This window comes from Haemorhous mexicanus, chromosome 7, assembly GCF_027477595.1.
Source record: "Haemorhous mexicanus isolate bHaeMex1 chromosome 7, bHaeMex1.pri, whole genome shotgun sequence".
Taxonomy (NCBI): Eukaryota; Metazoa; Chordata; class Aves; order Passeriformes; family Fringillidae; genus Haemorhous; species Haemorhous mexicanus.
The window spans coordinates 32,739,415-32,764,227 of NC_082347.1; the positions used below are offsets into that span (position 1 = coordinate 32,739,415).

General features: G+C 43.7%; 1 protein-coding gene across 2 annotated transcripts in view; it reads left to right on the plus strand.

The window, feature by feature from the left end:
* MXI1 (MAX interactor 1, dimerization protein) overlaps nt 1-24,813 on the plus strand; it is a 55,188-nt gene that overhangs the window by 22,049 nt on the left and 8,326 nt on the right. For both annotated transcript variants that reach the window (XM_059851946.1, XM_059851947.1), the window contains exon 3: nt 5,073-5,102. In XM_059851946.1, the coding sequence (XP_059707929.1) occupies nt 5,073-5,102 (30 nt within the window). The remainder of the gene's footprint in view (nt 1-5,072; nt 5,103-24,813) is intronic.

Sequence of the window (24,813 nt, forward strand, 5' to 3'; positions counted from 1 at the left end):
AGAAGGTGAAACAGTCTGTTCCATCCCCTCACCTCAACTCCTCATGGAGAAGAATTTACTCTGGACCTCAAGGCCAGACAGTGTAGGGCATCATGAGGTAGTAACGGCTTAAGATAATTTTTGTCTCTGGTACTGCTTGGAAGGAAACTTTTTGTTAGATTTGCTGATATGCAAGACTGAGGTGATGTTCTCGTTACATTTGAGCCTGCTACTTGCAAAGAGTGCAAGGGTGGCAGCAGAAGGACTCCTGCTCCTGCTGTGCCATTTTCTGTTCACCTGCATTTTGCTCCTCCTCACTGTAGGAGCTCATGGCAGTGTTGAGTACCATAAGTTGCTGTGTTCCCAAGGCTCCCCTGCAGCTCTCTGAGGGCCAAACTTCTGGGCCTCTCAGAGGTGAGGAGGGTTCATAGCTCCCTTAGAAAGAGCCCTTGAGCATCTCTATCTGGGCAGGAAGAGTTAACTCTTGTGCAGCCTTCATTTGTCTTGCCATTGGCTGGAAGCCTCACGGGCTGCTGGTGATGAAGGTTCTTTGTGGGTTTCCCAGGCTGGCTTCTGCCCTGGCTTCATAGGCTACTATGGTGTTGATCAACTTGGAACCCTAGCAAAACACTTCAGCCAGTAAGTTCTGTTTTGTGGACACAGGTGGATTTAAAATGTAAAAAAGCTGTTGACCACCCTTCTTTTCCATGATTTTTTTTTTTTTTTGTCATTTTTGAGGAAGAACTTGCATAAATGAGAGCAGTAATGTAGTTCACTGGTTTCGGAAGGGTTGGTTATTCTTGGCTTGGGGAATGGAAGAAGGTATTTCCTGCAGGGGAATTTAGTGGCCCAGTGAATGGGTGTCAGCTGAGCCAGAAAGTGGGAAGGGTCTGTAAAATGAAGAAGAATGAGATTGTTTATGGTGTGATGATGCATAAGCAGGAGACATAGCTGAACCTGAGTGAAGTAAGACAAAAAGCAGTTGGCCTGGTCTGCAGATGAATGTTCTTGTTTTGCTAGACATGATTCAGGTAACTGTACCTTAATTTTCACAAGCTGGTGGGATATTTCTTTCATTATTAAACTCTTGATAAAGGTGAGTGGGGTGAGTGAATTTGGAGGAGAAGCAGTGGGTCTGTGTAGGCATTAAGGACATACTGGAAGAGGCCCCTTACTTATGGCCGGCAGCACCCTCTGAGACAGCAGTATATCTGTTGTGGTGCAGATGGAGCTCTTGGAATCCTGGACTCCTCTGGAGCCAGGAGCTGATGCCAAATACAGGCAGGAAGATGACCAGGTTCAGGAGAGATGACAGATCGTGGGGTCTAAATGCCATCTGTGTATTGCGTAGGACAAGGGCTCAGAGAGGACTGTGTTCTCCTCAGCAGAAAATAGTTACCTCACTGAGAACCCAAACCAAAATGCAGATGTTCTGCTAATGCATGTATTGGCCCATTTATCAATAATAAATGTGTAAACCAGAAAGGTCAGCTGTGTTTAATGTCATGTGGCAGCTTTGTGATTTTAATTACAGTAAAAACTCCGATGACAAATGAATTCAATGCTCTTTAGAGCTTGTTCCTATCTGCTGCAGTTAGTTGTGTTGCTTACCTGTGCTTGGGCAAAGTTGGGCTGCCTCTGCCATGGTAGAAGAAATTTTATTTAAATAAAGAAAAATGGGGTAAAGTGGCAAATTACTTACAGCTTCTCATTTACTGGGGGACTTCAGTGTAGCTTAATGTTTCAACAACACCTTGTTACTGTGTTGGTTAGCAAGGTTGCCCGCAATATCATTGTAACTGGCACAAAAAGGTTGCTGCATTTGACCTTAAATTAGAATGACTGACAATTTCTGCTTCCTTCTTTCTTCCTATTCTTTATGCAGTTTCAGGTGTCTGGGGTAAATTGGGATAACTTGAGTTTGTCCTCTTTCAACTTTTTGTTGCATAGACAGGGACTGCTCTGCTATTTTTGTTGTTGTTTGCTTGGTTCCTTTATCTTAAGCTTCTGAAACTCATTCTTGATCTTTTTCCAAGCTGTTTTCAAAATGTAGTGAGCAGGATCTTCCTCCTTAATAATATTTCTTCGGTTTTTAGGAGTAGTTATCAGTTTGGGTATTTTAAATTGACTGCTAAAGAACGACTGCTATAGAAACCTGACTTTTAAATGAGGACCCTGCAGACGGTTTGTGCTGGAGCTACTTTTAAATTGCAGCTGACGTTTTGAGCAGTGTCAGTACATGTGCTTGGTCTTTTGTTTTCCCCTCTGAATGTGTCCATACCCGCCCAGCTCTGGTTTCAGCTTTGCAGGTTCTGCTTGCCCTGTCCACCTGACAGCAGGGATGTGAATTCCCCTGTTTGTGGTCATGCTCAGCAGCAGTGTCCTTGTTCCCTGGGTGGTACAGGCTGTGGCTGACTGTCAGCAGCAGCACAGCAGTGTCACACTAGGCACACTGGGTACATGCTGCCCTACAGCCAGAGTGTTCCCCAAGTTTTGGCAATAGTTTTCAGCTATGGTGTTCATCCTGTAGCCATCAAAAAGCTGGTGATAGTGCACCAGGATGAGGCCTTGATTTCAGTCTGCTGATAGTCTCTAAGTTCTCAGTTAAGAGATAAAAACCAGCTCAGTTAAAGAGATCCAGTTACATTTGTTTCTGTACCTATTTAAGACACTTATTTTTCTGAGTTGTATCAGTACAGGCTCCTCCACTTTTTTCCACTTCACTGACAGCACTGTCCTTGTTTAACTCCAAATAAATCTTAGTAACACGTGCAACCCAAAGATGAGGGGTAAAAGCTAATCTTTAGATTAGGAGCTATAGAAAGTTAAATGAGTAACGAACAGAAGAGAGAGGATTTTTTTTCCCTTTATGTGTTGTCCAAGCAAAAGGAAACTGGCACGGAAAATTCGAATTAGTGAATGGTGATAGTGGGGAGCATTGCTGGACTTTTTTCCTGAATTTGGGTGAAATAAAAAAATGAAAACTTTTCCAGATGGTCCTCAGTGAGACCAAGCAAAACATAGGTAAGAGAAGAAGCCTCCCTGTAGGACTGATTCAATACTGCTGAGATTCTTTCATTTGCATTCAGCTTCAGTGGGAAGGTGTTGGGGGGGTTGCTTTTTTTTCCTTGCCACAGACGTGGTTAAAAGTCACAGCAAATATTTCCTGACTTGCTGAAAAGCCTGTGACCTCTCTCAGTTGTCTTGTTCATCAGAAGGCAGATAGGTAATAAAGAGTCTCCTGTGTGAGAGGAGTAAGGAGAACCTGCTGTTTTAATTTTGTTCACAGCAGTGGGCCAAACTTTGTTCTTTCAGTGCTGGCCTTGGTAATTGGCTCGATATAATACAGGAATTCAAGCCATTGCATATCTTTGGCCTTATAACTGCTAATGTCATAGCCAAGAGGAGTGCACAGTCTCCTGCAGGAACATACAGTAAAAAAGAACAATAAGCATGTTTCAAACTATGTATGGGCAGTGGTTCTAAAGGGCCTCAGCTCAGTCCTGATGGTTTCATTTGGGTCCAAGTTGCCTGGACAAATGAATTTTGCTGGTTCAGACTCAGGGAGGTTGGTGGGGGGGGGAGGGTGCATTTGATTTGAGAGATTTTCCGGACTAAATATTATGTTCATGTTTCTGATTCCTGGGAACCAGAATGAAGGCATCCACTACTTTAGGAAGGGAATTCAGGAGTTTTCTCAACGTGAAGAGTTTGACTATAGTGTGCCTTGCCTTTAGGGTATCCCATGTCCTGCTGAGCAGGGTGGCTTGCACAGGTATATGCTAACATGTTTTTTTTCCTCTGCTCTCAGCCATGGTCAGCTAAGGCTCATTTACCTTGTTTTTTGCAGACATCCACAGTTTAGTAATCATTTTCAATGCAGTTCTAACACCTGTTAGGCACTCCTCCTTCCTTTTTTTGGAGAAGCATTTAATTATGACAGGGTTTCCCTTGGAGCACATCCTCCATTCAGTTCCCTAATTGTAGAATTCTCTGTGGGATTCTCCAGATGGGGGATAGAGGATAATCTTCTCAGAGCTCCGGAAGAAATGTGATGCCAAATTAGAGAAAATAGATCCTTTTTATTAAGCTCTTGGGTTCTTTTTACTCTTTTTTTAAGGTGACCTTCTGTTAAAGAGAAATGTTGGACAAATGGCTATCCTTTTAAATAATCTTCAACAACCTTACCTGAGTTAGATTAGAAATCCTGAATGGATTTAAACTTTTTTTGCCACTCATTCTGTCATCACAGAGGCAAGGAGAATGAGCATGTCTGTTTCCCTTTTGTTTCTAGTTGCTTTCGTTTTCAATCTGCAAAGCTCTAAATTAAGGAATACTGGCAGCATGCTTGGTGTGGTGGGCAGGTATAGAGACAAAGCCCCCTCCTTTGTCGAGTGTCACAGTGTCACTTTAAGGGTCACTTCACTGCATGCTGGTGTTGTGGCAGTGCTGTTCCCATTCCCAAGGGGTTTCCAGGCATCCTGAATGTGCTACGCAGTGCCAAAGATGTTTGCAAACATGGCACTGCTGGCTATCCCATTTTGTGCCCAAATGCTGGCCGTGTCTGCTTCTGCTAAATTGGCTAAATCTGGCATGTGATGGCTGAAGGGCTCCAGGGGCTGTCCCTACAGGGCCAGTTGTGCTGGAAGGAAGGTTCCCTTGTATTTAATGCACAAATTAATTCTCCATGAGCTCCTGCATTAGAAGATGGTACCGATATTCTTATAGTATGAATGAAGAAATTAAAGCACAAAGAAACAACTTCATTTCTCTACTGAATTGGTGGCAGTGCCAGGAATCTGGAAGTGACAGGCTCTGGTCCCTTTTTCTAATCATTGCCTCTCTTTGGGATTTTGTGAGCGTTTAAGTCTCTAGGGAACATTTTCTTTAGCAGTAAGGGTACCAGCATTTGCACTGGAGGGAAGGAACATCTTGTCAGCAAGGAGGATGAGGTTATAGATTTTAATGTATGTAGTTGGTTGGCTTTGCAGCAAGTATGATGTGCCAATGGGGATGTGTACAGCTTGCAGCAGTTGAACTTCAGTGCTCAGAGGTCAAAGGTGGCTAATCCAATTTTTTTTTTTATTTTCCAGGTCTACGCACAACGAACTAGAAAAGAACCGGTAAGTAGCTAATGAGCTGAATTCTAAGAAATGTAGGCCTGGTGAGTGTAATGTGCTTTGACCTTACTCATGCAGGTGCTGTTTGCTCAGCTTAGACAGCTCTGAGTGACCACACTGCATCATGTAGTTTTAAAAGTTGGGGGGAAGACACAAAAAGGTCTGAAAAAGCAGCTTTGTTTTTGGTTGGGTTTTTTTTCTCTCTCTCTGAAAAGGCAAGAAGTGACCCAGTTTTGTGACTAATCTGTATGCAGAGTAAATACTGTTCTTCTTCTGACACAGTGAAATCTGATTGGGGCACTTTCCATACATGAGGTTGCTACGGGATCAGGTTTCTTGGGCACTGGCTACTATGTGTTACCATGAACCAAAGGGCAGAGCCCTGTGCTCTGCACCCTCTCCCCCCACCCTGCCCTGGGCTGTGATAGTCTCTGTAGCACAGAAGAAAATACCATTGTGCAGAGGCTTGGAGCTCTAGCTACCTGTGCTCCTGCAGAGACTCTCCTAACCTGTTCTAGGGTTGTGCCTGTTTATCCTTGAATCTGATGTTTTAGCAAGCCCTGCAGTTTTGTTACTTGGCTGGCTCTTCTATATGACTCAACCCTTTTGTAACTGGAGTTAAAGTGAGATAAATACCATTGAGACAAGGGGAGCTAGTTCACACACAGATCAGATTATCGCCTTCCATTCAGGATGCTATAGTTAAGGTTGTGTCAGGGTTTCCATTATAAACTTATCTTGGCTCTTCTGTGTGATTTTAGGGGGGCTGAGGGTGAGTGTCTGTGTTTTTTGTGGCTGCTGTAACAAAGGCGGTGCTTTGGCCAGCTGCTCCTATGAAGAAACCCCCAGGGTGGGAAGGAAAGCTGAGTCTAAATAGGTTGATTGCCTCCTCTTCTCTCTTAGCAGCCATCATTTAACAAGGGATGGGAGGACTGTGAGGATGGCCAAAGACACACAGAGGCTTTGAGCCAAGTGTGTATTTTCATTCAGACAAGATCTTCCCCTGTGGCTTCAAGGGAACTGGAGCTGAGTACCTCATGAATTGCGTTGCCCTCGGTTTCCCCCACATCTGCCTCCCCGTAGCAGCAGCAATGCTGGGAAGCACCTGGGCCTTTGCATGGTGTGGGTGTATTCTTCCAGCCTGTGCTTCTCCCTCGTGGTATTTTTGAGTATCTACGGAATTGCCATGGTCTTATCTCTCTGAGTGGATGCAGGGAAGGTTTTTTATTTGGGTTGTGTTGCTCCCTGAGCTTGAGCCTTTCCAGTCCCAGGTTGAGCTGTGTTGAGGAGTGTTGGCTCCTGGGTTTTCCAGTGCTCTCACTGGTTCTATTTACCAGTGAGGGAAAGAAAATGCAGTCCTTGGGTCTGACCCAGAACTGAAGGTGCTTTTTTCTCCATGACAACAGTAAACCGTCACTAATCTTCAGTGTGCTTATTTGCATATCTAATTGTTACTCCAAATCCTGCTTTTACTCAGTACAGCTTTAGAGCAGAGCTGTCTCCATCTTTCCCCGGACCAGCCTGGTCCTATCACATTGGCCAAGTTTGCATGGATATGTGATCATCTTCTTCTAGCCTGAGGGCACGCAGCAAAACTTCACATTCTGTGTGGGTGAGACCTTAGCAGCCAGTGTTACATACTTACTGTCCAGCTAAGGACTCCTATTGACTGATGGGGTTGGGATGTGGTGGGTACCAGTTGTCTGTGTGAGTTAAGGAAGTTTCTGCCTTGATTCCCTGTCTTTAACTGAGGACAGTTATATTATCTGAGGTGGGGATACCATAAGGATTAACTATTGACTAGCATGTCAAGAAGTGTTACTCGTGAGAGGAGTGTTATTACTTGAGCTTCCCCTTATGCCTCTTTTCCTGAATATTGACAAGGTGTTTGCTTGCTGCAAAATTTGTCCTTCTATTTTCAGTTGGTGTAATATCTTTTTCTTCCTCTCCTTTTGTCTGTTATTCTCCTTAGTTCCCCCCTGCTCCAGGCTGAAGATTCCTAACCATCAGCCTTCTCAGCAAGGTCTTTCCTCCAGGGCTTCCCATTCCAGGGCACTGTATTCCAGGTCTGTCTCAGACATGGTTTTACAAGCCTTTGGTTTTCATCCTCTGGGAAGGGCACACGTTTGATCACATTGGGTACTCTGTACAGGCAAACTCCTGTATCTCGGGACTTTGATCAGGAGTCTGATGTTCCTGGTTTGGGATTGTCTGTCCCTTGATGCAGATGCTGTGGCTTGATCAGCTACTCACATGCGCAAACCGAGCTAGATGCTGTGGTGCCTTTGCTGTGTTTGCAGTGTTCATTACCAGTGATTTGGGCAGCGAGTTGCATACTGGAAGCATTTATTTTCAAACTCCACAGCAGTGTTTTCTGAGTGAGGGAGATTGCTTCCCGTGTTCCCCAGCTCCATGTTTTATTTGCTGTGTTGTTAAGTTTGTCAGTGTCTCCAGACTTAACTGTTGCAAATATAAAAGCCCTGATACTAATGGCTTTGTGGTTGACAGGTGCTCATTTTCCCTATTATTTGAGATTATTCCTTCTGAATCTCACTGTTATCTCTATTATTGACACACACTATAATTTTCAAAATTGTCCACTATTAGGTCTCTGACTCTGTTTTTTTTCCCTTCTTGTCTGTGAACAGCAGTTTTCTTGTGTTCAGTTAAATTTTGGTTTAACCCATTCAACAATTATACAGAGTTTGTTTCAAGCAGTAGCAAGAGAATATTAGTGAAACAAAATGCTCTTCTCCTTTTTGAATATGTGATTTAACTTGGACTCAGTATTGCAGAGCTGATGATGTTTTAATAGGTACCCCTTTAATGTAGAAAACTCCCTAAAATGTATTTAAAATATTAAAGCAATTTTTTAAGGTCTACTGCTTGAAAATATTTTACTCCAGAACACTCCACTGGTTCTGCTAAGGAGCTGTTTGATTTGGTACCAAACATTTGCTGTAATAGTTAAATGACTCCTCTTCTGGCTTTGATTTGGGTTTTTTTAATTTGAAAAGATTGCAGTGACATTTGTATAAGGAACTTCGTTTGTTGTAAAAGATTAAAGTTAATTTATACTTATTATCTGTCATTAATCCTCACACTGAAAAATTTTATTTAATGGGTATGTGTTTCAGTTTATCTCTGCTCAGGATGAGTCATAGCTTGCCTTTAAACAAGAAACCATCATTCTTTTCATCTGCTGCAATATGTAACTAAAATGATATTTTTTAGTCCTTTAACACGCCTACCAAAAAACCTGATGTGTAAGCAACACTCTTCATTGTTTTCTGAAAGAAAACAAGATAAAGCCTGTGACTGAAAGATGAAGTTTGCAAGTGTAATGTTTTCTCAAAAAGGATAACAACTGAAATCCAGGTTAAAGGTAAATGCTCTGTGTTATAGAGATAGTGGTGTTAGCTGTTGTCTGTGAACATTTTAGACACATGCCAGTGTTAGGAGGATGTGGTCAGTGTGGTGTTATGGGAAGACACACAGCTCTGAGGTGACATCCTGCTGCTCTGTGAAGTGGCAGTTCTGGTAGACCAATACAGTGGTGATGTCTGTCAGAAAAGTTACATCTCCTGACAGAGCAAGAAAGAGTTTTGTAATGCTGTTAATCAGATTTAAAAAACAAAAAATAAAAACCAAAAAAAACCCCATTTATCTGTAGATCATACATTGTTCTGTTAGGTTTTGATAATGATTGCTTTTAATGCAGCAGAAGGAAGGAAAACAAAGCTGAGTAATTGGGTAAAGAATGAGTTATGAGAGCATATTTTTCTTATGGTAACAATAATTCAGTTCAAACAAAAGATAGATCAAGGAGGTAAAGAGGCCTCAGGTTCACTGAAAATAGAATTTTCTGAAGATCTTGCAGAATTTGTGGCTTTGCAAAAGTACTTCATTTAGAAAGAAAAAGGAAAAAGTCTAAAGGAGACAAACTTCTAAACCAAATTGCTAAAAATTTGTTTCGTGTAAAAGCGCAGAGTGAAGCGGTGTAACATCCTTTCTCTCTGGTATCTTCTGACATGATCAGAGGGAAAGAAGACAAACACATAGCAAGGATCAAGTACTGTGGTTTTTAGCCTGACTCTTACCAGAATTCCCCATCTTGTGGCTCCTCAACCTTTCTTTCTTTGACGTGAGAGACTGTTTATTGCAGAGTGGTTTTCCAAGGCGGTTTCTCACCCAGAGCTGACTGTTGTGCTCAGTTGCCTGTCTGAGGTAGTGGATAAGATAAAAAAAAACCCTACTGAAAGTTGAGGAGAGAACAATGACCTGGGTCAGCTTGCACTGAAACATGGGGGACTTCTGAGGCTCTGCAGCATTTGCACCGTTTGGTTCTGTTTCTTTAGAACAAGGGCTTTGAGTGTGCCTTAGGAAAAGCTTTTAAGGTAGAGCTTTTAAATAGTGCAGACAAGCTGTCTAGGCTGGGAAAGATAGAAGGAAGGGAAATGAAAGTATGGTGAATCCTTGCTACTCTGAATAGACAAGGATGATTGTGCTTTTGTAGTGCTATATATACTTGCCAAGGCAATCTGATCAGTGTTTGTCTTGAACCAACTAATCAATGTGGTGTTGAGTTCAGTGCTATTTATCAGGAGAGCTGGAACAAGAAACTAATCCAGTAAATTTCATTTGTTCTCTGGAGTGGGCTTTGTTTTCATGCTAACTTCATGTAGCAAACGTTGACAGTACATATTGTTTTCCTCATTAATAAAACTTGGAATCTGTGATGTTCCTTGCAGCAGTCAAACCGTATCCAACACAGCTGAGCATGCATCTTTCTTTGACACATCCAAAGGTCAGAGCATGCACTGATCCAACTTGCTCCTTGTGGGAACTGTAGCTAAACTCTCCTGTCTCCAAGGCCAGTGTGGAACAAGAGCTGGAGGTAGTTAGCTGTCTTCAACTCTGTTGTTTGGATGACAGATGCCTCTGTTTTCAGCTGGGACTAACAATTTTCAACAGAGCTGCAGCATGTTTCTCTGTTTTAGGAGATCTGGATAACTTATTGCAGTGCTGTTGCTGTTTTTGCTTAACCTGGAGATAGTGAAGCTGGTGGGTTTTGGAGTAAGGCTGTCAGAGAGCTGTTCTTTCTGGGAACGTTCAGGCCAGCATTATTTAGTGTCAGTCTGCCTTTTGCTATTTCTTTGCATTGCTCTGAGAACTCGCCAGTCACTGGTGTAACACTGGGGAAGGCTGACCACCACACTTGCTCATGCAAAGTGCCTCCTTGGGCAGAAGCAGCATTTTGATTCAGTTACAACTGAAAGTCTGCAAAGGCTTTGTTTCACATTGGCTGGGTTGCTGAACATTCTGAACTCTGAGTACAGCTGCTGCAAAGGGACAGTTAGTCTCCATGCCAAGATTTGAAGGAAACAAAATGATCCACATTTCATTTCAAGTCCTTTAGTACTGCTCATATAGGAATTTCTAGTTTCAATATGATTTATTTTTTATTCAAAATGATGCAGTGAAGAATGTATGCATGCCTGTCATCCTTTCTGCTCCCAGATCTCTGCACCTCCCTTAGGAATCCAATAGCTGTTGAAGAAAGAAGAGGAATAAAAACAATACTACTATTTTGGATAAACTGTCACAAAGAAAAATGTTTTTGTTTCAACAATGTTGCACAATAAAATCACTGTTATAAGCCATTTTTCAGAAACAGATATTTATCACAAAGCCCTTCTTAACTAAGATGTGTTTGGGGCACTTTCTGATGTGTTTTTCTCCCATGGTGTAGAAAGAACTGTCAGCACAATCTGCTTGGCCTTGTCATAATGGTCTGATGCTGAGAATCCTTTCATTGTCCTGCCTCCCAGAACGGAGACCTGAGAGGAAACCCCCGTCTTCGAAAGAAACATTCTCTGCAGTCAGGTCTCTGCACCAAATCAGAGGCCACCAATCTGATTTGGAGTGCATCGTTGCCAGCTGTGGTCCCTGAATCTCTTCCCAAACTTGCATCCTCAGATTTCTACTTGGATGCATCGCCGTAGTTTTGTTTCAGGTTGAACCCTCTCCAGTTCTGGATATTTATGGCTGTCCTCAAAAAATTATAAAGACTGGGCAAATGCCCTCTCTAATCAGTGAGCTTGGACCTGTGGTCTCAAGTAGGAAGTCAAGCATTCAGCTTTCCTGGCTCCATTTTCAGTCATGTCATGGCTCTGTACTTACCATCTCTCTCCTAAATGGATCTCTGGAGACTTTGCAGGCTTGCTATATTTTTTTCCAGGGTGCTCTTTGAGGTGCTGAGAGCCAGCAGCCCTGATGCAACAACTTTTCTTGTTCAAGTGACTAACATTGCTCATGGGCCTGAAAGCATTGCTAGCTAAAAGCCAGTTGGGAATTTCTGCTGTAGGAAAGATGAGGTAATAGGAACATAATTTTGAGACAGATCACCTGTTAACAACAAATTTCAGGACCATGTACCCTTGGGGCAGAAGTTGGAGTTGTGTATGTTGATGTACATTTGGTACATGTAATAATGTAGCCCATGCAGGCTTGTAATAACCAAAGGAAGTGGGGTAGGAAATGAAGGAAACATGCTTTTGTTCTCTTTTCTGTATGTGGCCCATTTTTACCAAATTATGACAGCTTGGATAACCTCTAACCTTATATTGCAAGGGAACATGGGAAGAATGGGATGCCCCAGATGTCTCCTGATGTGACCTGTGCCAGGTGAGAAGCAGAAACATGCACAGAGCTGGTGCCTGGATGAAGAAAAGGAGCAGGGACAAGGTTGCATTGACCCAGTCCTTTGCGTCATTCATCCACATCTCTGCCTGGTTGCTTGCCTTTTCTCTCCTTCTCTTCCCTCTCCCACCTTCCTTCAAAACTTCATGCTCACTGCTTGTGTCCTTCTGTCCCCTCAGTGTTGGCCAGGGCCGGGAGGTGCTGCTTGACACCTTCTCCTGTAAGGAAAGAGAAGAGGGACACAAAGTGTAGGCTGCTTTGGGAGGCAGCAGTATGGTCTAACTCCTAGTTTTGGGTGCTGTGATGGTAAATGCAAGTGTGTGACAGGTGTTCACAACCTTGCTGGGAAAGGAGAGAAGGGCTTCATCTTGCAATTGCTGTGATTCTTGTCTGGCTGCAAATGGTGCTGGTCACCCTGAGTAGTTTGCATAGCTGTAGGCCAACAGACCTCAGAGGTTTCCTCCCAAACAGTGCATGAGAAAATCATAAAACAATTAAATAAGCAATGTGAAACCAAGGGTCAGGAATTCTACTCACATGAAACAAGTGGGTAACATGGACAGGGCTACGTCAGGGGCATGGCAGAATATAGAAGTAGATGGTGTAATCTACCAGTGTTGCTTCTGTCCTTGGAAGTTTGAATTTGTGTGGAAATACAGATCATCTCTGCCTAGGGCTCTTTGTGGTTGTTCCTTACAGTGCCTGTGCAAAATTGGAGTATCCTGTTTTTCAGAGGTGAAACAGACTTCAGTCTGTTAGATGCAGGTTGAATCTCAGATAAAGATTTTGGATTTGTCTGAGTCTGAAGGAATGCAGAGGAATCTCTGCATGAGTCAGGTTTTCAGCCCAGTGTTCCATTAAGAAGGCGTGGCCTAGGGGCTGTCTTTTGAAGCTATACTTTATGGGTACACTGCTGCCTGAGCATCACTTCCCATTAGCCATGTAATAAGATTTTCTGTCCCTCTTGCCTGTTAATTATTTACCTTTGAGAGTACATTCATAAAGCAACATGACTTATTTAGGGGAAAATGAAAAGGTCTTGCAAAGCATAGATGCCTTTTCTCTTTTTTTTTTTTTCTTTTTTTTTTTTTTTTTTTTGCCTGGGAGTTCAGTGCTTCTAAGGCTCAGGACGAAGAACAGATTGCTGTGAAGGGTAGATTTTGCAAATGAGCATGTTCAGCTCACAAAAGGTGAGGCAGGAACGGGGATGTAGCAGTTACAGAATGATCTTGTAACTGTCTGTACAAGGGTTTCTGCACAGGAGGGGCTGATAGAAAGGAGGATTGGTACAGAAAAGCTTATTCATGAAGCCACCAGTGGAAACAGGACATGAGTTTGAAATGCAGCGTTACTTTTATAGAAGCAGACTCTGTGCATGGTATCAGTGGGTTCACACATGGTCCAGACTGATAGCAGTTCCTATGGTAAGGGTGTGGTTTTTGTCATGGTAGGTAGTAAACAGCTGCACAAAATTTAGTCATGCTTGCAAAGTCAAGTGCAGGCTGCTATCTCTGAGTTGTCTGGTTGCTGAGCCAGGGTGGAATATCTAAAAGCATCTGAATCATTTAGAAGCACAGCTCTTAATGGCTCTCGGGTGAATACTTGCTCCTTCACTTGGGCAGTTGTTGCTCCTCTCTGGTTGTCTCTACAGTGCTGTAGTTATGCCGAGTCATTTGGGGAGCAGTGCCAAGGGTTCCTTACTGCCCAGGACAGTGAATAATGCAAAAACAAAAGGAGGGCGTTTGATAGACACTGCTCTTCTCATATTTGTAGTGAAAGGGCAAGGACCCTTCCACATGGGTGAAGGCTGGCAAAGCCATACAACCATTGGGAGGGATATGTGGAAAGGTAGTTGATGCCAGACTTGATTTTACTGCTTATTTGTGTATGGGAAGATCTCCCTGTGAGCATCCCTGGAAAGAAAAGGAACAGAACAGGAGGGTTCAGAGGTGAGATCAACCCTGAGGAAACTACTGTGACTGTCACTAGCCTTGAAGAAGAGTCTGGTCAGCCAAGAGTCTTCCAGGGCCCGACAACAGGAAGCCACCAGCATTTCCGTGTGCTGCTGCAGTGTATGTAATCTCCTCTTTCTCTCAGAGCTGCATTGTGCAGAGGGATTGCTTTGGCTCTCCCAGGAAGTTCTGGGCAATGTGTCCTCCACATTTTCCTCTCTGGAGAGACTTTACAGTACTACATAAAGACACAACCTGCTGAAGAGTTGGGTAATTAATTCCAATTCCACATGGTCAAAGCCCAGCCCTTAGATGGGAATTGTTCTGCTCCTTCTGGAAACTCAATGAAATTGTTCAAATGAGTCATTCTAAAAAGAAGAGCAGGGGGCAGCAGGTTTCTTGTAGAAAACAGAAGTTGCTTTGTATCTCCTTTGTCTTTTATTTCCACCTATTTGGCCTTGTTCCCTGGAGTGGGTTGAGTTGTGGGTTGCCCAGTCAGGTTTTGCCCAGCTGAGTGGGAATCTTCTATGCAGCTTGGAAAATGCCATTGATGAGCTACACCCCGGTAATGCCAGGGGGCCGAGCGTGGGGCGAGTATGCGCCTTTGCCCAGATGCACGCTTACGTGCAAGCACTCACAAAGAGCTTGCAGTTAAAAGCTACGTGCCCTTCTCTTTTTAACAGGGGAAGGCAGCCCCAGCTGTGTATACAGCTTGGTGTTTCCCTTTGATCTGTGTTTGTTTCCAGTGTTTCTCATAGAGTGGATCCTGGCGCTCCTCAGAGCTGTCTGCCCTTTTCCAAGTTTGCAGCTGTGTAACTGCAAAGCTTGCTGGGGTGCAGCTGGTTTCAGCAGTTTGAGTGGGGGGTTCCTATTCCCTGAAATCCCTCCTCTTGTTTGCTTTGCTCCTGGTCTTTCCTTGCCAACCTGCACGGCAGGGAGCTGTCTCATTCTGCTAGGGGAAACAGTGCCTTGCAGATGCCTCAAGATCCTCCCTTTTACTTTGCCCGCTTGCTCCTACACACATGGCATCAATGCCCTTTGCCAGCTGCAACTGCCACTCTGGAGCAGATCTTCTACTCTCAAAGAGGTTTCTGGAGACTCAGCATGCTGCCCCTGCAGCTGGCTCACGTCCTGTATCTAAAGGAGAGCAAGAAACTGTGTTCTTCAGTTTTCTGTGGTTTCTGAAGTTTTCTGAAGCTCTCAGGGATGGAGCTGAGAGGGGCCTACAGCACTTACTTTGTGCCCTCATCCCAAAGCAGGATAAGCTCCATCTAAACCTTTTCTGGCAGGTGCCAATCTAGCATGGCCTTAAAAGCATTTGACAGCAGGATTGCATAGGGAAACAGTGCAGCCTATTGCCCTGATTAACTGTGGTTACTGCTAGAAAGTTTTGTCTAATGTCTGACTAAGAAGAAAATTATTTCAGCATTGTTCAAGGGAAGAAAAAAAAGCCATCCAAAGCTGAGTGCCTCTGTGAGTGTGAAGAGTCCCTATAGCAGTCAACTTTCCTAGCAAGAATCACTCTGTTAGGCCCTCAAAGTATGCTGAGGAGTTCTGGTTGAGATAGGCAAATGTGGGGAACAAAAAACATGGATCTTTTCTTTTTCCAATGTATGCATTTCCCACTTCACCTAACCCAAAGAGCAACTTTGATGCCAAAAAAAGTGGGAAACTGATGGGAATACTTCATCTCCCATGGATATTCTATGTAATATGACCCTCTTAGGAAATGTGCAGAGCCTGTTCTCTGTGGTGTGAGCTCTTTTAAACTTTTCTTGGCTTGGAGAAGCAGCTTACAGGCTTGATATTCGCTGGAAAAAGCACATATGGAGATACATTTCAGTGAAGGGATTGCAAAAGGAGAGGAGAAGCAAAATCTTATATCTTGTGTCATATACTTCAGGAAAACATGTGAAGGCTCTCTGGAGTCATGAGTGTCTCTTGGAGTTTCTTTGAGTTGTATGTTGTGGTGATCTCTGCAAAGAGTACATGTGGTGGGGAAAGAGCAGAATGGGAAGGAGTTTGTACTGTGTGTTGGGCACACTGGAAGTGTTCAGCAGCTGTCAGAGTGGAAAGATGTGGTACACAAGCAGGGGACTCCCATAAGCCCTCCAGGCTGGCTCCCAGGTCTGTGCAGACAGCACTGGCTTGTGCTTTCCCTCAGCCATCCAGGAAAAGCAAATTGCATAAGGTGCTCAAAGAATTTTTTTTTTTTTTTCCATTTCTAAGGAGCTTTTTTTTAATTATTGTTCTGTTATTTAAAGTGAAAAATATGATTAAACTTGCCAACTCTTGTAATCTCCCCTACAATTCTGGTGGTACTTGGGGCAACCCAGCGCCCAGAGTTAAATGTTTCCTATCCCCCACACAGAACCAATGAGCCAGCGTAACCTTTGTATTTAAGAAACAGAGAGAAGAGGAAACATCCTATGTTGGTGTTTGTTTTTTTAGAATAGTGTGATGTCTGAGCTACTGTGGTGTATATTTTTTAATGGGGCCTAAACCATAATGGGATTCACAGTAGGACGTCAGAAACTAAAGGGTTTTAAGAAGTAAAAAGCTTTATGACTGTGTGATTGCAGTGTCAACAATACAGCCTTCATCTTTCTTTCTGATTGTGACTAAACTCCTTTGAAATTCTATCTTTAGAATTTCTTAGGACAGAGATAACAGAAGACCTCAGATAGATTTTTGTTGCATATATGGAGTAGTGAGGAATTACTGATCCATTTTGGGAAATGTGGCCATGTTGTACTCTGAGCCTCATTAACTACCAGAGGAAGCTAGATGAATTGGTTTCCAGAGAGAATCCCAGACTCTTGGCTCTTCCCACACCTCTGTCATTGCTGAGCTACATGAGCACCAGAAAACCAGGAGTAGCTGTAGCTGTGCAGTACTGTATGAAGGAATTAGGATTAGCTCCATTTTGTGGATGAGTGCTGTGCACTTCAGTTCCTGAAGGATTTCCCTGGGGTCATGCAAGCTGTCTGTGGATAGGTTTGATTCTCACTTAAATGTCCTGCCTGCTGCATAACCCTTTCCTGCTTGTGGAAATGTCATCTCCGGTTTGCTACTTTGCCCTTCCTGAAAGTGCCTGCCGGCTCCTGGCTAGCACAGCACTAGGAAAGTCAAAAAGTTCCTCCTTTTGGTTTGTAGTTTGGCTCTCATGCTGAGGAAACACACCATGGGCTCTCTCTAGGTGAATTGTGTTTGGAGAAAATTACCTTTTTTTGTTGTTTTTAGCTATGATTTTAACAGTAGTGTTTTTTGAAACCAACAAAGAGTCATCCCAGGATGGGATGTAACATAGAAAATAAAATATCTGATTGGTGAAGCAGTACTGAATCTTGCCTAAGTTCATGAGGCCCTGAGAGTGAAATAAGCACTACAGAAGAGCAAGGAAGGAGGGTGGGATTGTGAATATAAAGTGGCACTGCTGCAGGTATTTCTGTAAGGTCATGTGGTTATTTTCTTAATACTGCTCTGATAGCAGAGCAAATGGAAACCAGTTTCCACCAAATCAGGGGAGTAGGTGTTCCAGCTCCTCTCTTTTTTTTTGTTTTTGTTTTTGTTTTTTTTGTCTTTTTAAATAATTTTTCTTTCCAAAACAAGCCATGAACCTTTCAGTGTCTGGTTTGTTCCAAGTGGGGTCCTAACCCTTTTCCTGCTGGGAAAATACAGGGTCAGCAAGCATAAGGCAGCCAATCCTCCTACAAATGTTAGTTTACTCAACTACAGCTGTTCTTGGTTTGGAGAATCAAATTTGTATCCATTCGTGGCATTGAAGACCCAGACATGGGTCATAATGGTCTTCTTCAGCTGATCAAAGTTCACTAGGTAGAGCATCCTGTACTTACTTAATATAATGATTTTTGAGCCCTGTTGAAAGCACTGGAAGTTTTGGAGTTGAGCTGAAGCAAATGGAGCAATTTGCATGTCTTACAGATATATTTTTTCTTGCTTCCAGCCCAGAGAAGTTGTTTCCAAGCAGCCAGCTCCATGCTTTTTCCTTGTTTGAGGTTTGAGCCATCTTGCATCTCTTGGCCTTCATACACTCCTACAGGAGAGAAAGAAGATATAAGGAGGGTGCCCATTTAAAGGGAAGGGGCAAGGCAGGGGGTTTGTGTTGTTCTTTTCCCCTAAAGTTTATATTGTTTTAATTTTCTAGACAATAAACTTGGCTCCTCTTTGGAAGAACTCTATTAAGAAAGTTTGTATTAGCACATCACACCAGCTAAACAGAGGCAAGCAGAGGCAAGGTGTGTTTTCACACACTCTGGTGCCTCCTTTCAAAAACTTTTTTTTTTTCTGGTACCTCTCTGTGTGTGAGTTCAGGACATGTCTCACCTGCTGTCAGTGTGCTGGGAGCTATGCCCTGTTCAGGCTCCCCTCCTGAGTAACAAGTATAGGTAACTTGAGTTAAAACCATTTGTTACTTAATGTTAGCCAACTCCTAGCCTCTTGAAATACTGTATTCGTGGTTTTTCTGTGCAAAAATCTTTATATCCAGTAGGAAAAGTACTGCTAGGATGTCTTAAGTTCTCCTTCCTACTGCTTTTTTTCCAAACATACATCAAAGAATGACCTTGGCTGGTAATTCATTTTCCCTGGGAAGTTTGAGGTTAAATTTAAAATAATTTTACAAGGTGAAATTACATGCACTGCTTCCCTTGTTCCAGATGTATGCCCTCTATACCTGAAAGGTGCAGTAGATATTTGATGACTCCCTAAATATTTCTGACAGTGTGAAGAGATATTAGATGAAGAGCACATGCTTTCCTTCTGGCATAAAAGGTTTTGTGTAAACAAGTGTGTCAAGTGGTCACATTCTTAAAATATACTTTCATTAGGAATTTTCTTCCATGAGGTAAGCTTCAGAAAATAGATGCATGTGATGGAAAAATTCTTAGTGGTTATAACTTACCTGTGTAGTTTTAAAAATTATGTTAATGACAAAAAGAACTTCTAGTACCAGATAAGAATTTATTCTTGATATTGACAAATTTCCCACTCATGATTTTAAAAACAGGAAATACATTTTCCCAAATAGCAAGTTAATAGCATCCTTTACTCTCTCAGTGATGTACAAATGTCTGTCTTATGAAGCAAATGCTTGCTTTGTTCAGCTGGCTAATGAAAGTACAAGTTTGAAACCTTACTGTATCTGGAAGGCATCTAAGTCCAAGGTCTCTTTCAGTGGCATTGCAGTGAAACAGGGGCTTTGAGGTACTGTGTGTGCTTCTACTGCTGTGACACCCTGTGGACCAGGGGGAGCTTTTCTGCTGTAGGCAGGAGATCAGTCCCTGGCTACTCTCCAGCTGACTGCTGGGAAGCTGTCTGCCACCTCGGGTTCTGCCAGGCTCAAGTGCAGGCATGGGTCTTCAAGGGTCCCTGCAGATCCTTGCTAATTCCTCTGTTTTCTGGTGTACACCATCTTTGATTTCTTCTGGAGAGGCTGGAAGGACCTGGTGGCAGTAGATCTGAGCTGGAGAACTTTCCCACTGCCTGGCAGTTTTAGAGGCCATTAAGGATTATGGAGTGAGAACATCTCTGCTTCTCAGTGTTTGACTGCAGAAGCCTTGCAGGAGCCCAAAATACCTTTTCACTTCAAAGGCATTGTGCTTAGCCAGGAAACCTCTGATGAAGAGAATAATCAAGAATAGCTGGAGAGTTTGGGAAATCTTGGCTATCTTTGCTGGTGACCTAATTCTAGCAGTAAAGCTGAAAATCCATAGATTGCAGCAAAGCAGGTTAGTGCCTCCTCTGCAAGGAGGCAGGTTTCTGATGAATGGCACAGCTGCTTTGCAGGCATGTTGGCAGCGTGCAGGAGGACTCTGCACTGACTTGGCTTTGAGCACACTGTGTATCCCTAGAAGGATAATTACAATGGTGTTAGTGAGAACCAGGGCACAGGACACCGCTGGCTATTTAAAGAGCAGGTCTATTTTTAATCACCTTTTAACAAAGATGGAGTTTTTATTAGACTGGGCTTTATAATTAACCAGCCTGGGTTGTATGTTGATGTATACAGCTTTCTTTCCATGTTCTCTGATAGTCAAATGCAGGATTGTAACCATATCTTATGGCCAAGGTAGGAAATTGCAATACCTGCATGCTTGGCAGCACACTGAAAAGTTGGTGGCAAATGATCTTTACCTACATGTGGCCATACCAGCAGCGCCTGGGCTGTGTTTTCAAGTCAGAAAGAGAACATGATGTAGAACATTTGTTGCCTGTGGTGGCTGTTGGGTTTAGCACGTTGTGAGCACAGCTCAGCCTAAAAGGTGTTTAGCTGGTAACATGTGCTACACTAAAATACAATTAATTAGATTCACCAGGGATTTATAATGTCCAAGATTCGATAATAGGAGATCCTCAATATATAAATTCAAGGGGAAATCTGCTCCAGAGCATCTGTTGCTATTTGGCATCTCTTAATAACTATCCAAATGTCTTGCAAGGAATGACAAAGAGGAGCTGGGAGTTGGGAAGAGAAAGTGACGGACGGGCACTGAGGTCAGTGTGAGATCTGTGTGAAATGAAGGGGTGAGAGAAAATGCCAGGCATTGATTGATTCCATTCCTCTGCTGGGCAGGTGGCCACCTATGCTGCTCCCATCACCTTCTCATTGTGAAGCCCAGGTTATTGCATTTGATCTTTTTCTACTGAGTTGAAGCAGCCCTGTCTCATAGTGCCTCTGAAGATCAAAGGGGTTATGAAAGGATGGGCAGTAGTGTTACCGAGCAACTTTGAGTTCATTCTGAAGGAGGAACCTTCCAAAATGGCATAATTTTTATTACTGTGAGTATCAGTAGTCAAAAGTTTTTGACATTGCCTTTTCTAGTTTTGGAAGTCATGAGATTACAGGTAGTCTCTCTTTTTTAGAAATTGTTATATTCATTTAAATGAAGCTTCTGTCTTCTAGCCCTAGAGTTCAAAGCAGGAAACCTCAAGATATGCAACAAATAGGACTCAAAGGCCCAGAAGTTATGCTGTGAATAAAATTAGTCCCAGATATATCACTTCAGCTTTAGAATCATAGTGTTGCTTTAGTATAATTATTTGGGATCTGCTTGATTTAGAAATTTGCCTTCAAAATCATAACATAATTAGGAGAGCCCTCTCAACAATAGTCAGTTTTATACCCAGAAGGATCCCAAGAAATGCAGAGATTTTCACAGCGGTGTGATCCAGAAGGAGGTGGAGGTGGAATGTCTCTCCAGACTGCAGTAGTAGGCTAGAAAGGTCCATGTTGGAATGGACCAGTGGCAAGACATCACTTGGCACAAGCTTTGTTGGTCTTGCAGCTTCTGTTTGCCAAGAACCTGAAACTTTTCCAAAGTTGACATCAGTGATGAGTGTTCCCTTCTAGAAGAGCTGAGGGTAGAAGTAATATCTGTGTAAAGTGACCATACACACACTGCAGTGCAAGGCCACACAGGGCTCAGGGACAGTCAGGGTTTGTAGCATGGACGCTTTCAAAGTGTACGGTGGAGAGTGTGGGCAGTACATTTTCAGGTAAAACTCTTGCTTTATGCTTACCTTAAGGCTTGCAGCCTCTGTTGCAGATGGGCAGAAGGGTTTCTGTGCCCCAAAATGGGCCATTTTTTTCCCGAGTATTTCAGTTGCTTGGTAAGATGCTCCCTTTCCCAGGGTACCTGGTTTTGGTTTTGTCTCTGAGGTGGCCTTTGGACAAAGCTCTGCAGTTGTGGAGTACATCAGTACATTGCTGTTTGTGTTTTGTTTTCACTTATGGCCTTGAATCACAACTCTGCTTTCTTATGCACTGTGCCCCCCCTTATCTGCCTGGTGCATGGCTTTTGACCAGGCAGAGGTACATTGATTTGTGTGACTTCGAAAAACTGCATTGCCTTGGGGTTGGGGTTTTTTTTTATTATTTCTATTATTGTTTTACCACTTTTAGGTCATAGATCTCATCATTTGCAGTTTGTTTTTCCTTTGGCCTTGATTTGAGAACACAGGTGGGTGCATGTTCGTCTCTAACTTTTGCAGACAGACCTGACATGGTTAAGATAAGGTTGAAAATGTTGCTTGTAGAACTTTTTTGTTCCTTTAAATTCCTATTTATAGTATGTTGTCAGGTCTTTTTATTGTCGGTCTTAAATTTTCATTTCTTTGTTTATTTTAAATGGTAGATTTTACATCTAAAAATTTTAAAATATGAAGGATTTTTTTCTGTTAATTTTTATGGCAGATATTATTAGCTTTTGGAATACAAATACTCATACGTGCCAGGGAGCCATCAGTAGAAATTGACTGGAAACAGGGTCAGATGAGCAAGTATCCTCTTCCAAAGGGGAGCAAACCCACCAAAAGAATCATGAGGAGGGACCCGACTTAAAATCCAAAAGCAAGGCTTGTTGCGAGCGATTTCACAGCTCGGGTGGAGTATATTAACACTCAGCTGTGCATTTGTGAGTCACATTTCCTTCTGAAGCATGTGTCCGTGGTGATGCCCTGTGCGATCAGGCTGAGCGGGGCTGTGTGCTCGTTGCAGGCTGGCCGGGCGCCACCGCAGCGTTGCTGCCTGGCCGGAGGGCTCGCAGCGATTGCATAACGCGCTGCAGCACCGACAGACAGCGGGGCTCAGCCCGCTCCCTCCTCCTCCAGCCCGCAGCCAGGTGCTTGGAAAAACCTCTGGAGACAAGCGCTCGTAAAGCAGGGAGCGGATACCTCGCTGAGAGTGCTGGGCTGGGGGTCAGGGACAAGAGTAAGGAAAAAACATCAAGTCGTACGATGGCTGTTGGAGATAAGCAGCCTCTGACCTGTGAACTGCTTTTAGAAGGAAAGCGTATTTTCCCTGCCCTGTGGTTTTTGCATGTGTTTCTCATTACTTTTATCTCAAAATCATTCCCGTACATTGAATTATTGATGGGGGTCACATGTGTTTCTCCAGGAATTGCTTTCTTTAACCAGTGATCCCTCCTGAATTCTTTAGACAATCTGTTAGGCTCTGAAATCCAAACAAAGTTGGTGGTTTCTAATTTCAGGGTTAAATTAGATTCGACTTTGAAAAGGCTTTGAGGGAAGAGGAGACATATGATAATGTCCTTCTCCATGGTAGGATTCTCCTTCTGATTCTTTTGGTGCTTCTTTTGGTTTGCTTCTATTTTTCTAATATCTCACAAAGATCAAGTGTCTGATTTAGCCTTAGTGGAACTTGAGCATATTCCTAATGTTGAGCACATGCTTAAATCCACTGTTGAATTCAAGCCCTATAGACCTGGAGGCATAAGTACAAAAATATCTGGGAAATGCTTTTCTTTTCCCTCAGATGCTCCCTTCTTTCAACATACAAAATTAAGAATTCAGCATTTTGAACTGCTGCTGGAGGCGAGTTGGTCATTTCCTGCTGGGAGGGAGGCTTGATCTTTTAAAGATGGGAAGAGAGTTTGTGTGTGTGTGTCTGTGTGTGTGTTTTGCAGATGTTCAGGCCTTGATTCAGCAAAGTCTCTCAGCAGTGTCTGATGGGGGGATAGTGCTGAGTCTGGTAAACCTGCTGCTCCAGAGCTGAGTGTGCGCACGTTTGCCTGACTCCTCAGCAGAGAAAGTTTCTTTTCTCAGTTTCCATCGCTTCTGCTCATGGTGGAAGTTGGCAAGGACCCTGCACAAATCCCAAACCACTTCTGGCAAAGAAGCTGCTGCCTTTCTGGCAGTGTTAACATTCAGGGATTGCTCGTGTCTGCAGCGTTTCTGCAGCGTTGACCAGAGGAGGATGGAGCAGGCAGTGGGGGGCCCCCCGTGTCAGGAGCTGCACAGGGGCTTGGCTGAGCCCACCAGGGCTCAGGAAGGGAAACTGCCAGTGGCCTTACAGCCCTGGGCTGGCCCTTGTAGGGACGCTGTTGGGCATTGTTAGAGGGTTAGGTTTCCAGCCCCTCTGTAGCCACTTTATGACCAGCAGACCCAGGGCTTGGAGCTGCCAGCACAGGTCCCTCAGCTCTCTGGGGACTTCCCAGCAGAAAGGAAGCTGATGGCTTTGTGCCCAGCTTGCTATGGTGCAGAGTGTTGTGCTAGGTTGATTCCTACCCAAACTTCTCAAAAATGCATTCAGAGGTGTGGGGGAAGGAAACAGAGACTTTTTTTTTGCACCCACACCTTTTTCTGCAGTGCAGTTTTGATTCAGGCAAAAGAGATCCCAGTTCCTGCAGTGGGATTTGCATGTGTGTTGTACACTGAGACAGCTGAAGCTGTGAGCAAAAGGCACGCATAAATAAAGGCTTCCTCCCTGTGCTTTATATAATCAGAGTGGGTGATGTCATTGGGAGATGGAGAGGAGAGCAGGCTGTGAAATTACAGCCCTCTGCAGCCAGACAGAGCCAAGTGCAAGGGGGGGGCTACACAGAGCAAGAGCCAGGCTCCCCTCTGATACAGGCTCAGGAAAGGGGAGCTGGGGGTAGAAGTAGATAATCCTAATACAGTCAGATAATCCAAACACAGTTAGAAGCTCTTGCACAGGCACAAAGGGAAAGCAGGGAGAACAGCAGGTGCCCAGTGAGCAGTACTGGGGCTGCATTTTCAAGGGCCAGCACTCCCTTCCTCCATATGCAGCCTTCTACAGCTTATGGATCTGCTGGAAGGGCTGTGGGGCTGCTGGGCTTTTTCGTCCTTCTTCTGCTTTGGTCTCCTAGCCCATTGCTGCTCCTGGCAGAGAAGAGAGGGCATCCTTGCCCTGCTTGCCCTCCATATCCCAGGGGAACTTGGTTCTAGTCTCTTCTGGCCCCACACAGGGGGAGGAAGCATGAGCAACAGAGGGGTTCTGTCCTAGACAGAGTGGCCAGGTGAAACAAGATAAAGGGTGATCCTCAGCTCTTTGGGACAGGGCTTGTGTTTGGCTCTGAGTTTCTGAAACCTCTCAGGTGTTTTACTCCTTTTTGGCTATCCTGATGCCCCCCAACATGGGAATCTCAAACAGGAGTTTTCCTTCTCATCAAGCTGAGCAGAAAGAGGGGACCAGGCTCATCCCTTGGGAAAGTGGAGAGCTCCTTTCTTTCAAATCCTTCACAGATTTCTCTTTCAACACATCAAGAATCTACAATGTG